The sequence below is a fragment of the Nasonia vitripennis genome, assembly GCF_009193385.2.
Source record: "Nasonia vitripennis strain AsymCx chromosome 1 unlocalized genomic scaffold, Nvit_psr_1.1 chr1_random0015, whole genome shotgun sequence".
Lineage (NCBI taxonomy): Eukaryota > Metazoa > Arthropoda > Insecta > Hymenoptera > Pteromalidae > Nasonia > Nasonia vitripennis.
This window is the reverse complement of record NW_022279604.1, coordinates 88,230-106,000: the sequence shown is the minus strand read 5'-3', so window position 1 is coordinate 106,000 and position 17,771 is coordinate 88,230. Positions and strand designations below refer to the sequence as shown.

Genomic DNA, 17,771 nt, shown 5'->3' with positions numbered 1-17,771 from the left:
TTTCCTGCGTCTCTTTTCGTGCCTAGTTCTCCGCCTAATTACTCATTTTCAAAAGTACGCCCCCTGCATCCCTTTCCACCTACGCCTACGATACACTTCGGCCAACGAAAAACCTCATTACAAATTTTAGGAAAACTCTCACAATCTTTCTTCTTATCTCTGGACACGAACAAACTGACGAGACTCGACACTTCAGTTCCGCTTTGACCGCCACGCAAAAGACGCAATATACAGAAAAAAATATATAGAAAATATCCGTGTAGAATTTTTTCGTGTAGAAATAGTATATTGTGCAACTAGGGGGGAAAATTGGCGCCCACGGCGCCCTCGACTCCCACTCGTGCTCAAAACATCACCCTCGCTAGAAAAAGCCACTACCCCCTTGTTGCACACCGTACTTTTTATGATAAGTGCACGAATAGGTCACTTATCATGCATATGGAAGGAATGGGAAATTCGAGGACTTTCCGAAGTAAAACAATATAGTATATTGAAAATTTTGAAAATTTTAAAAATGTATTATGTGTACAGTTTGTTCGGTGTTAAATAATTTAGTCAATTTTGCGTTGTTCTAACAAGAAGTCACTAGTATTATTAATTTTACATTTACAAAGTCTGGTAGTGGTAATTTGATTATTTTTTTAGAGCACAATATGAAAACGAGACGCCATTAAATATTTCCATAACAAACGTTATGTTGGATTCAGCTGACAAAAGTGGGGCAGATTTAGCGCCATTCGTAGAGGAGTGCCGTTGCCCATCAGGTAAAAATAAAGTATAGTTTTAATTGTTCTAGAAGCTCTTTCCTCCTTCTCTCTTCAAATTAATCCCTGATTTTCTCACACTTACATACACTCTACATACTTATAAAAAATGTCTTGTTTATCAAAGATTTTTGTTAATATTTTGTTGCTTTTTTAGGATACACTGGTTTGTCCTGTGACAAATGTGCTTCTGGATATGCGAGACGCAAGAGTGGTCGATGGCTTGGACAGTGTTACAAAGAAGTTACACCACCAGAGGTTTGTCCACGAGGATTTTACGGCGATCCGTCACGTGGAATCCCTTGCGAACGATGCCCCTGTCCTCTTCCAAATCAGTTAGTAGAATTAGCATATTAATTTAAATTTGTTGCTTGATTCGGAAAAAAATAACCTTCCTATCAAAATTGTTCTTTCTAATTTTGAATATATTTAAATCACTCGTGCTTGGATATTGCTGCAAAACTCATCTTGCAACAATGAATTGTATTACTGGATACGTTAGAGGCAAGAGAGTGTTGAGTTATGAAAAATAATGCAACACCTCTCGCAGCACACTCACAGTCTAAATTGCCTCTGCCTCTCTCATTTTAGCCTTAGCTAGGGACATCAGGCGCGCGCCTTTGACGAAACTTTTATTTATTTTTACTAAGTTAGAAACTTTGTGTACCCTCCACGTAGTTTAAACTCGTTAATCGGATAATGTTATATAATCACCATTGTATAAAAAAAAGTAAAAAGGACTTAATAACTAATAGCAAAAAATGATCTTTATGTGTTTTCAATATATATATATATATATATATATATATATATATATATATATATATATTTGGGTGTATAGCTGGCTTCAACCTTCAAAGCACTTTTTTTAAATCTCTATCTTGAGGGTACACAAGGTTTATAGCTTTGTCAGCTATTGCTTATACTGAGGAAGCGTTGGCGCCCCTTAACATAGCTAATTGTTTATGATGCATTTAAAAGTCATTTAATTATTAAAATTCCTAAATAACTGTTTAATATTTTTTGCGTTATTAATTGAGAAAAATAGAAAAAGGACGTATTATAATCAAGCCAGATGTAGTTTATATGCCTTTCGCACACCTAATTATTTCCACTAGGGCTAATATCACATTGCATGAATGTTTATGATCTTATAATAAACAATTTGTTCAGTAATAATACTTGTTTAAGAGTGTTCTACCTTCATGCTGGAAGTTTGAATTTTTAGCAGTGCCTCCGCGTTATACCACAAGAATCATTAATGATTTAAACAAGCTTAACAGTCAAAAAGTGATTGTAAGTGAGTTTCAGCATGTGTAGTGGGTATCAAAGAATATGACAAAATTAAGTTTCTTAGATAAAAGTTTAAATTAACATTTTATTTCGTCGGACACATTTTAAGAAGCAGTGGTCATTTTGCAAACTACAATTTGACTTTTTCTGACGAAATACGTCGTTATTATTTAATTTTAATTGCTTAATTTTTTTTTAAATTTTAATCCAATTTTCTTAACAGTTAAGAATTCTTCTTTGTGTCAAGGATTCTTTTCTCTCAGTGTACGGATGCTGAAAATGCCTTGGATTTTGCAAAACTCGTAGTAGTTATGCAAAAAATAATATTGGTTTACGTTTATCATATTTTGCAAAGCGTTCAAAAATTTTAAACCGAAGAGGGCACAATCAGCGACCGTAAAATTTTTGTTGTCTACTGACCAAATTTTGTCGTAAACTGCAAATTTTTAGTTTTTGTGTCATATTTAAAAAAATTTCGAAAATTTAAACATTTTTTTACTTTTTAGTTCATATCGTCGGTCCCTACGAAGATTAGCACGTCCCAAATCCCTCTGGAAGAGTAGTACTTTTCATTTTTCGCCGCGAAGACTAGCACTTTTCACTCGTTTGCCGCGAAGACTAGCACGTTTCACGTCTTTGCTGCGAAGACTAGCACATTTTACGAAAACCCTTGCGGTTTCGGGGCTTTAACTGCTTCAACAATTGATGATATTTATGAACGCCAAAGTGGTACATAGTTACATTCACATGCAAAGAGACGGCTAGTACCAAAATTATTAAATTATCATACGTTTTTCTCATACTATAAAGAGTATTAGTTTGAGCCATGAAACGTGCTACTCTTCGCGGCGACAAGTGAAAAGTGCTAGTCTTCGACGCGAGATCTGAAATCTACTACTCTTCGTAGGGACCGACGATATATGCGTGACAAAAATTAAGGTGTGCACAAAGGGCTATTTGGATCTATGGATAGTCTTTTGGATCTCTTGTGGTTTCCAGCACTTATCTTCGACTCCGAGACGCATTTGCCTTCAATTCGTACTGCAAACTCTACACTCGGTCTAAAAAGCGGGTGAGGGTAACAATTTTAAAAAATAAAGATTTGAAAGGAGAAAATTACCAATTGATTTATAATAAAATGTAAAATTTTAAGTTCCAAAATATTAGAAAGGTATAATTTTGAAATTCTTAAAAATATCCCTTGCGCAATATTTTAACTACAAATATCATCTTTCGCAGTATTTCAATTCAACATTTTTGTTTTATAAATTTTTTCATCTCAAAACGTCAGTTTATAAATTTTGAATTTATAATTTTTTTTTTTTCAAAATTTTTGCCCTCACCCCTAAGCCTACTTTACGCCTTGGTACTGCAACTACACGAGGTCATAAAGCTCACTCAGCCCTTATATAACGCGTGAACGTATTTTCGCGTTTTTTGTATTTATTACGCGAGTCTGACGTGACTATTTTTTACATGACAACCACTCTCTTGTTGGAATATATAACAAGTATATAATGAGTTCAACATTTTTTTAAACATAGGAAGAAAAAGTTATAAAAGCGGGCAATAATAGTATATTTGCAAAACATCACCTGTGTCTAAAAATGTCATTCGTCCCTTTTTGCACACCGTACCGTTTTTAATTTTGTACCTATTAATCAGGACGCAAGTGATTAAGGGTAACATTTTGAAAAATTAAAAATTAAAAAGGGCAAAGATTAGGAATTAAAAATTTATAAACTGAGATTTTGAAATGAAAAAATTCATAAAGCAAAAATGGTGAATTGTAATATTGCGAAAGGGATATTTTTAGTAAGGGGGGGGGGTCCAATAAATAGATAGTTTACTATGAATTTGAACGTAACTTTCTAATGTATACTGCACACAGGAAAAAATTTTTGGTAACGGTAACAAAGTGCTTGGCAAAATACGCACCAACTATATTTTTGGTTAACCTTACCAAGACAAAAATTAGAAAGGGTAAAGATTACAAATTCAAAATTTATAAACTGAGATTTTGAAATTAAAAAATTTATAAAACAAAAATGTTGTATTGAAATATTGCGAAAGGTGATATTTGTAGTTAAAATATTGCAAAAGCGATATTTTTAGGAATTTCCAAATATAGATTTTCAAAATTATATCTTTCCAATATTCTGGGACTTAAAATTTTACCTTTCGTTCACCTTTCATTCACCCACCCACAAACACACACACATCCATAAGGACATTTTCTAAAAACATTTGATTTGAACTTCTAACACACCAAAAAGTATTTTCTAGAAGTTTTGACGAAACTCAAAATTTTACTATTAAAAAGCTTCCTCTAGGAGGAAGCAAAATGGTTAGTTGTGGTAAACAAGTGATAATTGGTTAGTGAAAAATTGGTTATGAGAACTATGTGCTTGGTTAATTTAACCAAGCCAATTTTTTTACAATGAAAAAGTCAACTTTATGGGTTACTAACCAATTTACATGGTAAGGACAACAATTTTTCTGGTACATCACTGTTTTTATAGTGGGTTAACCAAACTTTTTGTTGTAATTACCAAGATATTAGTTGGAATCCGAATTGCAGCTTATATTTTCAAAAATTCTCATTTACCAACTGCATTGCTAGCGCGACGACAGAGTCTCCGCCTTTGGACCTGAAGGACCCGAGTTCAATACCCAGTGAAGGAGACATTTTTTTCAGAAATATTAATTATATTATAAAATTGTAAACATGTAAATTAAATGTAAAAATTATCATTGTTGATATATTTTTTTAGTATTACAAACCAATATATTGATTGAGATAACCAAGATTAAATAGTGTTTGTCGCCTCGCGACTACACAAAATATCACCATACAGTTGGTTATGGTTACCAATTTTTCTTAACTAAGTACAATTGATAAATGATACCAACAAAATAGTTGGTGCGTATTTTCTCAAGCAATTTGGTTATCCCAACCAAGTACTTGGTTCTCACAACCAACCATTTTTTCCGTGTACGACTTATTATTTATCGAATTTCATATTTTCTTTAAAATTTAATTAGATGGCGCATACTTGTAGTAAGTACTTGTTTGGGATAACCACATTGCTGGGGAAAATAAGCGCCAACTATTTTATTAGTACTTTTTACCAAGTAGTCTTAGTTAAAAAATATTGGTCACTGAAACCAAGTCTATGGTAAAATGTTAAATAATTCGTTTTTTCAACTAAAAATTTAGTTTTTTTTTTCATTTTCGCGGAAACAAATTTAAACATATTTAATGAAAAAACTCTTCCCCGACCAGGCATTGCATTGACCAAAAAACTGCGTAACTTTACCAAAATTTTTAGTAAACCATTATAAAACTTCCATTAACTAATACTCGTTTTTGATGCTACCAATTAACTCATAAAATTTGTGCCTCCGATAAAAGTTGATTAACAATGTAATTAATTAACAATATAACAAAGCCGGGGTAGTCAGATTTATATTACGGTTGGTTGTCACAACCATTTCGGAGTTAACCAAGTTTTACTTAGGTACCTTTACCAACCATTTTTTTCCGTGTATGATCGCCATGAATAACTCATTGTCAAATTATAGAAATTGATTTATTCGAATATCATATTTTCGAATGACGATTTAATCGACGTTATTTTCATTATACAGACATTTGATAAATCTATGGACGAATTTTCGAAAGTGCAAACCTTTTTATGTATGATAAAATACTAGTTAAATGGTACGCAAATATAAGTAAAATTGTTATAAATTTCGAAAGTATAATTTTATGTATTTTGAAGGTTTTCCAAAGTGTGCATAAAAAAGGCCCTATTTTCATGCAAGAAAAATTAATAAAAACTCGATTTTTTCACGGAGCGTAGTAAAATGTTGAAAATTGTTACAAAATGTTAAAAAATGTTAAAAAATTTTGAAAAATGTTAAAACAACGTTAAAATGTAATTTTTTTGGATACACTGTAAAGTCCTCAATTCTCCATTTGTTTTCGGTCAAAATCAAATTCAAGGTCAAATCCAAGGTCACTAATTGACTTTGCCCTCGATATCCTATAACTTTTGTCATATATGGGGTGGGCATTCAAATTGGGACACCCTGTATACGGCTTTACACACAAAGCTATAGTACATTATGCAACAAGGGGTGAAAGTAGCATATTTTTCCCGCGGGTGGGTTTACTGCTCGAGCGAGTAGATATTTCGCGAGGGTGTGTGTTTTTCCCGAGGGAAAAATATTCTCATAAGGGCAGCAATCAGCCGAGGGAAAATCCACTTTCGTCTCTATGAAATATGAAGAATTTGCAGGAAAAATATTCTACTTTCGCCCCGTATTTCAGCCGCAAACAGTGGCCATTTTGGTTGAGTGTGGAACAAAACTATTATTTTTGATAAAGTAGTAGCCGCAAAATTTTCGCCGCAAATAAGACCAATTTTATGTCCTTAAGGCCTTGGGACCATATGTGCAAATCCACAGAAAACCAGACACTTCAGGAGGTCTGAGTGAACAAATTTGAAATTTGAGAGCACACCTACCCGACCACTTTTTTTTTCGTTCTTTAGGTCATATAGAACCCGAAAAACCTTTGGTTCCCAAGATTAAAAAATATCTATTTTTTGCCGAACAGTTTAAATTCTCTTATGGGAATTTAACATGGGGAAAATTAACGAAAATCAGGAAAATGCCACTTTTTGTCTGGAGGCGCAATTTAAAAATGTGTTTCAATAGAATCGAAGTATTAAAAGTAAAAAAAAAGAATTGATTTGAGGGCTGGTGGGTTAAAAATGGTTGCCTAGGTCAAAAGTTGTCTAGGCTTGAAAATGACAAAAAATCACCAATTTCTCGATTTTTTACGAAAATCAACGATTTTTCTTATTTTTTTAAAATCCTTATAACTTTTGATCCCAGCAGCCAATTTCGGCCACCCGGCAAATTGTAGTTCTTTTCTTTCTCTTTCGCTTTCAAAATTCAGATTAAACATTTTACTGGTTTATCAGCTATATATATGGCAATGAAAAATATAAAAAAACAGCCATAATTGATGGGCATATATATGGCTGATCGCAAAATAAAAATGTTAATCTTATTTTAAAGCGAATCTTATTTGAAAGCGAAAGCAGAAGGAAAGAGCTACAATTTGAGCCCCAGATGGTCGAAATTGACTTCTGGGATCAAAAGTTATAAGGATTTAAAAAACTAAATAAATAAAAATCGCCGATTATAGTAAAAAATCCAAGAATTCATGATTTTTCGCTATTTTCAAGTCTAGACAATTTTTTCCCTAGGCAACCATTTCTAACTCACCAGCCCTCAGATTAAAGCTCTCTCCTGATACTTCGATCCTAGTAATAGACATTTTTGGATTGCACCTTCATACACTGAGTGTAGTAGGTAAAGTTGAATCGTGGCTTGTTTTCGATAATTTTCCCCGTGTTAAATTCCCATAAGAGAATTTAAACTGCCCACAATTTCTTTGTGAATAAACACATTTTCTTAACACGTGCATGAAAAAGACCATTCCCTCCTGTTGCAGCGGGAAGGAATCATTCTCTCCCGCTGCAGCAATGGCTATTCCCTCCCGCTACACAAAAACACTCAAAATTAATCAAATTTTTGGAAAATTTTTGAAAATTTTTGAAAGAGAGTGGCTTACGACTCAAAATGCGCAACTTACCATTCAATCTATATGCATGAAAACGAGTCCTTACAGGCACTTGTCAAAAAAGTACAGTGTGTAACAAGGAGAGGGGGCAATTTCTACCTCGGGTGGGATTTGAGCCCGTTTCCCCCTTAGTTGCACAATATACTATTATTGTCATGCGTGGTTTTTAGTTTTGTAAAAGAAATGTTTGTTGCGTGAATGCACGGTTATTGGTTCAATTGCTATGCAGATAGACGCATTCAATATTGTATGAACAAGTATTATATTACAATTTCGCTATTGTGTTGATTAAGTTTATTATATTATCTATTTTAAGTTGTAGAATCTGTATACTCAAATTTGCAGCAATATTATAACGATAAAATATTATTCATGCTCTCTAACCGGTAAGCGTGCCACAGTCAACGAGCGATTTCTACTTCCTTTTGGGGTTACAGGTAGAATAGTAAACATTTGAAGATGGGACAGCTCGATCTGAAAGGCATATTTTAGAAAAATTTTAATGTTCATTTTTGATTGACCGGGCTCACGAAGGTTTGTAAACTCGCTTCCCCGCAGAAAAGGTGTATCAAACAATGAGATAAATCATTTTCAGCGGAATCGGTGCAGCGGTTGATTTACAAGTTGGGATGCAAGGAACCCCTATTTGTCTCGTTTACTATGTACATAAATTCTATCTACTTCTATGTTCCCGAAGGCCCTTAAAACAGCTCGTAAAGACATATTTTAATGGATTAAACATTTATTTTTTAAATGCGATTTCAGATCCGATCGTACTTGCTATCTTGATACTGATGGCAGAAATGCAAAATGCGAATGCCCGCCTGGTTACGAAGGCAAACGATGTGAAAGATGTGCAGAAGGCTATCGAGGCAATCCTATGTTAGGCGATGAATGCATACCTTATGATCAATGTGATCGTAGTGGCAGTCTGAGTTCTGAACTTAATCCTTATACCAGAAGATGTGAGTGTAAGGTAAAACATAAATCTTGTTTTTTAAAGTTCTTTTTCTGTTAGGTGATACCCGGAAAAATATTACAATATTATTAAAAAGATGCTGATAGACACACGAAAGAACGTAATAGTTTTTTTAAAGCATTGTAGCATAAAAATTGTTTGTTCCTTTTTTGTTCGCGGCTTATTTTAACGTAACATTCAGTTCACACGATCATGAAATCAGAAAGGTCTTAAGATAAATTCAAATTTATTTTTACCGCTGGGTGTACATGTTTAATTGAAATATCTTATACTCAGAAAGTTAAAAAACGTAGCGTTATACAAGAAATCAACCATTGCAAAAATTTGTGCGTATTTTCGCAAGCATACTTTAATTAGAATAGACATAAAAGAGATTGTCAAACACGCGAAAATCATGACTTTTTTCAGGAATATGTTACAGGACCAACTTGCAATCAGTGTAAAGCTAATACATTTAGCTTAGCATTTACAAATCAATTTGGATGTATACGCTGCTTCTGCATGGGTACCACCAGTACTTGTGTATCATCCAACTGGTATAGAAGTGAAGTATGTTCTTTCAGCTTGCTTCTTTCATTTTGTTATACAAATTTAATATTGATAATTTATGTAAAAAATATTAATTATAGATTCGTGTTTCGTTTACTAATTCAATACGAGAATTTAGTCTTGTTGGTTCTAACGTTCAAGATAGCAAAATCATTACATCTGGTATTAATTTAAAACCTAAGAGCCGAGAAATCGTGTTTAATGACTTCCCTGACCGAGGTGCTGGTAATGTCTATTATTGGTTAGTACCGAGCTTGTTTTTGGGTAATCAAATATCAGCATACGGAGGTAACTTAAAATATGTCGTAAGATATGTTCCTTCTCCGGGCGGATTAACGTCAAGAAATAGCGCAGCAGATGTTGAATTAATAAGCGTAAGTTTTCTAAACTATATTTTTGTAATAATATTATTCAATAATTAATTTCATATTTTTTTTTATTTTTCAGTCAAATGATATTACTCTTCTATATTATTCAAAAGAATTTCCAGAACCGAACACTCCTAAGACATTTATAGTTCCCTTATTAGAACAATACTGGCAAAGATCTGATGGGACTAAAGCCGATAGAGAGCATCTTTTGATGGCTCTTGCGGACGTGAAGGCGATTCGGATCAAAGCAACCTACACAACACATACTTACGTAGCTGCGTAAGTCTTGTTTTTTTAAATATAGGCTTAATTATTTTTCGATAAAATTCTATTACGTCAAAAATTTGTTTTTAATTGGATAGATTATCATCTGTGTCTCTGGACATTGCGGAAGAATATAATACTGGAAAACAGCGTGCCATTGAAGTTGAAAAGTGCAGCTGTCCACCTGGCTATCAAGGCCTTTCTTGTGAAGACTGCGCTGTTGGTTATACCAGAGCAGAAGAAGGCTTGTACCTTGGTATATGTGAACCATGTAAATGCAACAGTCATTCTCACCAATGCGACCCGGAAACTGGTATATGTGAGGTAAGTAATTAAAAAATTGATAAAATAACGTTAAACTTAGTATAACTTTGTTATTGATTTGACTTTTATACATTCCAGAATTGTGCCGATCATACAACGGGTGACAATTGTGAAATTTGTGAATCTGGGTACGAAGGCAATGCCACTCGTGGTACTCCTTATGATTGTCGAGTCAAAAGTGGTTCCATCATTCCATGCCATTGCAATCCACTTGGATCTTCATCTAGTAACTGCAGTAATGGTCAGTGTTATTGTAAAAAAAATGTCGAAGGACCCGAATGTAACCGTTGTCGGCCCTCAACCTTTGGGTTATCAAAGAATAATCCAGATGGCTGTAATGAATGTTTCTGCAGTGGCGTAACCAATCAATGTCATGAAAGTTCTTTATATATCCAAGAAATACCATTGCTTTTATTGGACGATAATCATGGATTCACGCTTACTGATTCGTAAGTAAAAATTTTTGAGATTGCATTTTTACCAGTTTTGTTAATTTATAATAAGCATTGATATGATGAATTAGGTCTCGACGCATAGTCATTAGTAATGGATTTGAACTGAATGTACCTGTAAATGAAATCGGTTACCACTATTCTAGTGATCGTAACATGAGATTATTCTGGTCCTTGCCAAGTGCATTTACAGGAAACAAAATTAAAAGTTATGGTGGTTACTTAAAACTCACTCAACATATCGAAGCCCGCCCAAACTCAAATTGTCGTCCAGATCAAGACATTATTATAATTGGAAACGGATTAACTCTTTATTGGACAAATCTAAAAAAATTTAATCCAGGCTCAAGTTTGGTGAGTTTCATGAATTTTAAGTACTATAGTTTTTATTGACGTATAAATTATTTTTATCAATTATAGACAATATTATGTTATTATGTAGAAGTATGCAGTTCCGCTAAAAGAAACTGAATGGCGGCACATTTCCTCTAGTGGTCTCCGAGTTGCAACTCGATCAGATTTATTGAGAGTTCTTGCGAATGTGGATGCAATTTTAGTCAGAGCATCATATTGTGATGAAATGATGGCTACGTACATAAGCGATGTTAGTCTGGATACTGCTGTAGAAATGGCTGGAACTCCTCGCGCCGACCAAGTTGAGGCTTGCAGATGTCCCGCTGGGTACGCTGGAACTTCGTGTGAAACATGTGCTCCAGGATATTATAGAAATGTTAACGACCAAACTGTTAGTATATTAGGATCATGCAATCCTTGTTTATGCAGTGGAAATGAACAGAGTTGTGAGTTAGATTGGTCGGGTCAACTAAAATGTAATTGTCTCCCTCAATACACTGGTCGTTCCTGCCAAGATCCAGGTAGCTGTTAACGTAGCTTTATTACCATAAAAATTAAATTTGCATGACCGCAACGAAAACATACAAGTGATTGCATAAATTAAATTTTACAGTGGATAATACTCAGCCTCCTACTACGTCAGTTCCGACTTGGACAGCCATCGAACCCGATCCAACAATACCAATCGTTGCAACAATTAAAGAACCAAAAATTCAAATTGTAAAGATTGGTGATAATGTTCAATATCATTGCGCTGGTAAATCATTAAATAATGTAAGTCTTTCAAAAGTTGAAACTTTTACTGCTATTATGAACAGTTAATTTAGCGTTTCCTTTTCTTTTAGAAACGAATTGACGTAAAGTGGGAAAAGGAGGGAGGGTATCTAATTCCTGGGAGGCACGTTGACGATTCGGATGGCGTATTAATCATAAAAGAAGTAAGAGTTTCTGACAGTGGAAATTATATTTGCATTCTCACTGATGGCGTCCATGTTGTTAGAGAAAAAATTACTCTTCACGTTGGAGGTATGTTGAATTTAAAAGAGTTATAATATTGCAAAATTTAATACTAATACTATTTATACATATATGTATTATATACTAACACTTAACAAAACTTATGAAATACTTGGATGCAGCATTTCCTCAGTCAGTAATCCCTATAAAATGTAAGTATTTATAATAATCGTTTTACCAAAAAACACTTTTTTAAATGCGTGTCCTTGTTTAAGCTTTTGAGTACATGTACTCTCATAAAATAATCAGAGAAAAGTATTTCACAGTGAATATTTATCATTTAACGAGTCAAAAGTATGTCACTAGGAAATGGTGATTATTCACTAGATAATCTAGTGAAAAAAACTTACTGTTTTAATAAATTAGTCTTAAAGTTCAAATAGTGACTACTCACTGGATAAATGAGTGGAATTCTAAAATAGTGAATTATTCACTTTTCGAATAATGACTATTCACTGGATAAAGAAATTCCTTTTCATTATTCTGACAGTAAATATTTCTCTATTTTACGAGTTAATAGTACATTGTACAACAAGGGGCGAAAATGGGCTTTTCCAAGCGAGGATGATCTTTGAGCACGAGTGCTCAAACATCATCCGAGTCTGGAAAAGCACATTCGCCCCTCGTTGTTCACCGTGCTTTTTATAACAAGTGTATAAGGAAGATCATTTTTGTCGCCTATGAATTAGATCGAGAATAGAGTTTTTCGAGTCGTCCACTACGGTGTGCGTGTATAGATGCATATATATATATATATATATATATATATATATAAATTTGGAAAATTTTGGAAAATTTTGGAAATTGTTTCAAAAGTTTTTAACGATTTAAAGCTTTAGTAAGGAGATGGAAAAAGATAGATCGAGAGGAGCGAAAATGGTCGTTTTCGCCCCTAGGAGCGAAAACGACCTTTCTCGCTCCTCTCGATTTCCGATTCTCAAATTATTTTAGGCTCGTTCTACCTTATAGGGAGCGAAAATGGATTAATTTATACATGTATTATGACCAGGGACTCTTGCTCTACATTTTGCCTGACGCTCGGAAAACCCTATTTTCTGTCCACTTTATAGGCGCCGAAAATGGTCTTTTTTATGCACGTGTTATAAAAAAAGATTTACTACATAAATTAGTGGAAAATTCACTGATTTTGTTTAAGAGAGTACATACATCGTATTAACGGAGTAAAGAAGGGCTAAATCCAGATGTAAATGTTTGAAAGAAGATCTCTAATTTTTATGATACATTTTTGAAATAATACGAAAAGAATCTAAGAATATTATCGTTTAATGAAAATTTCGAACATGAATTAAAGGATAATTTAACTGTAAGTAGAACTAAATTCGATGTTATTTTTCGTGTAAACAAATGCTTTTCAAATAAATAACTTTCTCTACTATACTTTATTTTTAATATAAATTAAGCCAGATTATGCTTATATAAAATTTTATTTTGAAGTAAATATATACGTTTTAGTCGACACCGAACATACTGCACACAAAAATACCCTACACAAATTAATTTTCCTACACAGATGTTTTGTACATGAATATTCCCTATATTTGTTTTTTTATCATTTTATTACACTGCAACAAAATATACAATAGTACTCTACATAACTTATTGTTGTGCCATTGTTACGACAATAGGTTATACGTTTGTGTAGAGTGTTGCAGTGTAGTAGAATATTCGTGTTGAATATATGTGTGTAGGAAAATATGTTTCTATAGAGCATAAAAATACTTACTTGCAAATGCAGATATGTTTAGCGGTATTATACTGAAAATAATCCATTTTTACGTCAAGATCAAAATTCATTTTTCGATCAATGATTCTTTTATTTTTTTTAATTTTTATTATTTCTTTCTTTATTGTTTATTTAATCAATTATTACTGTTATGTTCTTTTATTTATTTATTTATTTATTAGGCACCTACATGGACGGGTTGCTTTTAGATATTTCTACAATTGTTTAAATACATTTGGATTTATTAATTAGAAAGTGCGTGAATAGAATTGTAAAGTTGTTAATGTTAATTTGAATTTCTCTGAAAAGACTTTTAATAATAGTAAAAACCTTAGCAAGAACGAAGACTAATAAAAGTAGTTAAATTTCTAAAAAAAATGTCAAGTTAATGTTTTTTTTTTTTCTATACGCATTAAAGAGGTTCTACCGCCTACCGGTAATAAAATTAAAAATGAGATATTATTGAAATTTCGTATACAGGTTGGTATAGATTTCAGAAACGCCCATATAAATTTTCAGAAGACTACAGAGCATATAGGTTAAATTTATCGTACTTGTAAATAAAGGCATAAGAAACATTACACAGCCCCACAATAAAAAAAAATGTAAGTCCAAAAAACTTGACCACGGTACTTATATGTTTTTGGGATCGCTGAATCCGAATCCAGGGTCATTTTAACCCCATCAGATCTTAAGTCAAGGTCAAATAGGGGTCAAATTATCAAAATACATTAAGGAAAGACTAAACCAGTAACCAGTCGTAACCATGGTATCTTGGGGTTTTCGGGGTCGCTGAATGCGAATCCGGGGTCAGTTTAACCCCATCAGAACTTTCTCAAGGCCAGTTGAAGGTCAAATTATCGAAATACATGAAAAATACACTAAAACCATGGTATCTTGTGATTTTTTCGGGCGCTGAATCCGAATCCGGGCTTATTACAACCCTATCAGGTCATGGTCAAGGTCAGTTGAAGGTCAAATCATAAAGATTCATAAAAAGTAAAATCATACCATGACATTACGCTTCCGCTTCTCCGATGTTGATGGTAGATCTCTTTTTAACGACCAACAGTAATCTGCTAACATATTTACGTCCCATCTTCCTTGGTACCTGCGCTCCATTTCCTTGATATCTTGGTGAAATCTCTCTCCCTGCTCTTCGCTGTAATCACCTAGGTTTTCTGGAAACTCATCAACATGCGAATATAAAAAGTGTAATTTTAGATTCATTAGGCAGTCTTCATTATCGGGTGTCTCTCTCAGTGTAAGTCCCAAGACGATTGATGTTGACTATCTTGGGTTTGTGTTAAGGTCTTCTTTCCCAAAAGGTTTCCAAAGTCATGTTACAGTAATCTTCATCTCACTTGTATCACTTGTATTTCCTACTTTATACGAACGGATATGAATATGCTGTTTGTTTGCCCCCAGGGTACCTCCATGTGGTGACGGTGGGAAACGACCGATTCTTTTTTTCGGTCGGCTAAACCCCTGGGTGAAGGCTTTACAGCCGTTATGGCAGACAAACAGCAAAAAATTACGATGCAGGGATTCGGAACCCCAGTATCGGCGGCTGGTCAGGGTGAGCAAGCGGGTCCGCAGGCGTCGTCATCGAGCGACCGCAGCTCTTTGTTAGTGGGAAACTTGGCTTTTGAAGAGTATAATACTACAAGAATTTATCACTTGAGGTCTGGTGACTAAGAATGCCTTATAGCAAAACGGGATAGTTTTTGTTACATTTGTGGCAAGTATGAGACCCCAAAAAATAGAAGAAAAATCAATCAAAATATTAAAGAGCAGTACAAGAACATGTTTGACTTAGACATGAAAACTGACGAATTTGATTAGGTTCCTAAAATCATATGCGGAATATGTAGGAAAATGCTACAGAAAGGCATAAATGGTAAAACTGAAGTAAAAATGAAAGTGCCTACGATATGGAACCTTTAAGGAAAGAAGACTGTTATTTTTGTAATACGAATTTGCATGGAGTTAATAGTAAAATCAAGTCGCACATTAATTACGCTAACGTTGAAAGTGTCGCGAAACCTATATATGAATCGTCAATTGATAAAAGAGAAGATCCACTGGGTACGTACGTAAGTGGAAGTATGGATCTTGAGGAAAATTTAGAAAGACATGATAAAGATGAAATGATAGAAGAAGAAATGGAGGAAGGAGATGTTATTGCGGAAGAAGAAAAATCGTCTGATGAAGACAATGACATCGCTAGTACAAGTGATACAAGTGACGAGGAATACCCCTATAATGCTAAGAAGGAGAAAGGTCCACTTACACAAGAAAAAGTGAATGATCTCATACGCGATTTGGGCCTACCAAAGGATGGGGCGGAGTACTTGGCTTCATGGCTAAAAGAAAATACTAATGAAGCTGGAAAAATTCAAGTTTCTTATTACCGAGACAGAGATAAGAAATATCGTGATTATTTCGCTAAAGATGAAGAATTTTCCTTAGTTTACTGCAAAGATATAGTTGGGTTGATGAATTGCTTTAAACATGGATGTTACAACCCCAACGAGTGGATTGTTCATCGATTCGTCGACGAGAAGTTTAAAAGCCGTTCTGTTACACAATACAAATGTTTATGCAGCCATTCCCATAGGATATTCGGTAATACTGAATGAAGAGTACTGTAACATGAAAGTAATATTAGACCGAATAAAATACAATGATTAGAAATGGCAAATATGTGGGGATTTTAAAATCATAACAATACTTCTGAGGCAACAATCGGGATTCATAAAATATCCTTGCTATTTATGTGAATGGGATAGTAGGGATAGAAAGAATCATTACATAAAGAGTGTCTGGCCCCTTAGACAAAAGTTCGAACCGGGTTCTAAGAATATAAAAGAAAAGCCACTTGTTGATCCATCAAAAATTCTTATACCACCTCTGCACATTAAATTGGGACTTATGAAACAATGGGTAAAATCTTTAGACAAAGATGGTAGCTGCTTTAAGTATCTGCGAAATCAGTTTCCCAAATTAAGTGATGCTAAAGTAAATGAAGGAATTTTCGATGGCCCTCAGATTCGTAAGATGATTAATGATGAAATTTTTGTTACGAAAATGAATCATACAGAGAGAAGCATGGTTATGTTTAGAGGACGTAATTAAAAATTTTCTTGGAAATCATAAGAGCCCAAATTACGAACAAATAGTTTTAAATTTAGTAAATAGTTACAAAAATCAAGACTGCCTAATGAATTTAAAATTACACTTTTTATATTCGCATGTTGATGAGTTTCCAGAAAACCTAGGTGATTCCAGCGAAGAGCAGGGAGATCAGGAAGCAGGAAGATCAACATCGGAGAAGCGGAAGCGTAATCCACTTCTTAGATCATTTGATAATAAAATAGTTCGTTACCATAAAAAAGAGTAATGGGCTTAATATTTTTACGGGTATTTTATTGAATTGCATATACTTCTAACAAATTTAAAGCAAATGAAGGAGCAGCAAACTATGATATAGTTTTAAAGGATACGATTGTACTTGCATATATATTGTTCTTTGCTTTATGGTTTACATTACCTTTTGCATTGTTTCAGTTTATAACTATTTTTTTTCACTCTCTTTACGTCCATGACCTTGAACTAACCTTGAACTGAACATAAATATAACCTTATGGGACTATCCTGACCCTGGATTCGGATTCAGCGATCCCAAAAACATATAAGTACCGTGGTCAAGTTTTTGGGACTTACAATTTTTTTTTATTGTGGGGCTGTGTTATTCATTCCTCAAAAATATTTTGCAGAGGCTCTGACATATAGTAGAAGTTCATTAAATATAAAAATCATATATTTAACCTAAAAAAATTTGTCAAATCTGCGTCCGTATGGAACTGTTCATAAATAATTAGGATAAATACAATTGTATAAATGGAATGTATAATAATTATTTTGTTTAACTGGAAATTTGAATCTTTAGCAGCGCCCCTACGTTACACCTCAATAATCATTACTCTTAAATAAAAAAG

At 33.7% G+C, this 17,771-nt stretch overlaps 1 protein-coding gene across 11 annotated transcripts in view; it reads left to right on the top strand.

Annotated features, from left to right (window-relative positions):
• Positions 1-17,771, top strand: part of LOC100114823 (basement membrane-specific heparan sulfate proteoglycan core protein) — a 162,425-nt gene that overhangs the window by 95,448 nt on the left and 49,206 nt on the right. For 10 of the 11 annotated variants that reach the window (XM_031922424.2, XM_031922423.2, XM_031922422.2 and 7 more), the window contains 13 exons: positions 646-764; positions 922-1,099; positions 8,482-8,692; positions 9,104-9,244; positions 9,325-9,618; positions 9,692-9,894; positions 9,978-10,203; positions 10,282-10,652; positions 10,727-11,009; positions 11,098-11,530; positions 11,623-11,783; positions 11,855-12,035; positions 12,149-12,178. In XM_031922424.2, the coding sequence (XP_031778284.1) occupies positions 646-764; positions 922-1,099; positions 8,482-8,692; positions 9,104-9,244; positions 9,325-9,618; positions 9,692-9,894; positions 9,978-10,203; positions 10,282-10,652; positions 10,727-11,009; positions 11,098-11,530; positions 11,623-11,783; positions 11,855-12,035; positions 12,149-12,178 (2,831 nt within the window). The remainder of the gene's footprint in view (positions 1-645; positions 765-921; positions 1,100-8,481; positions 8,693-9,103; positions 9,245-9,324; positions 9,619-9,691; positions 9,895-9,977; positions 10,204-10,281; positions 10,653-10,726; positions 11,010-11,097; positions 11,531-11,622; positions 11,784-11,854; positions 12,036-12,148; positions 12,179-17,771) is intronic. The other variant, XM_031922420.2, reaches the window with a different exon arrangement.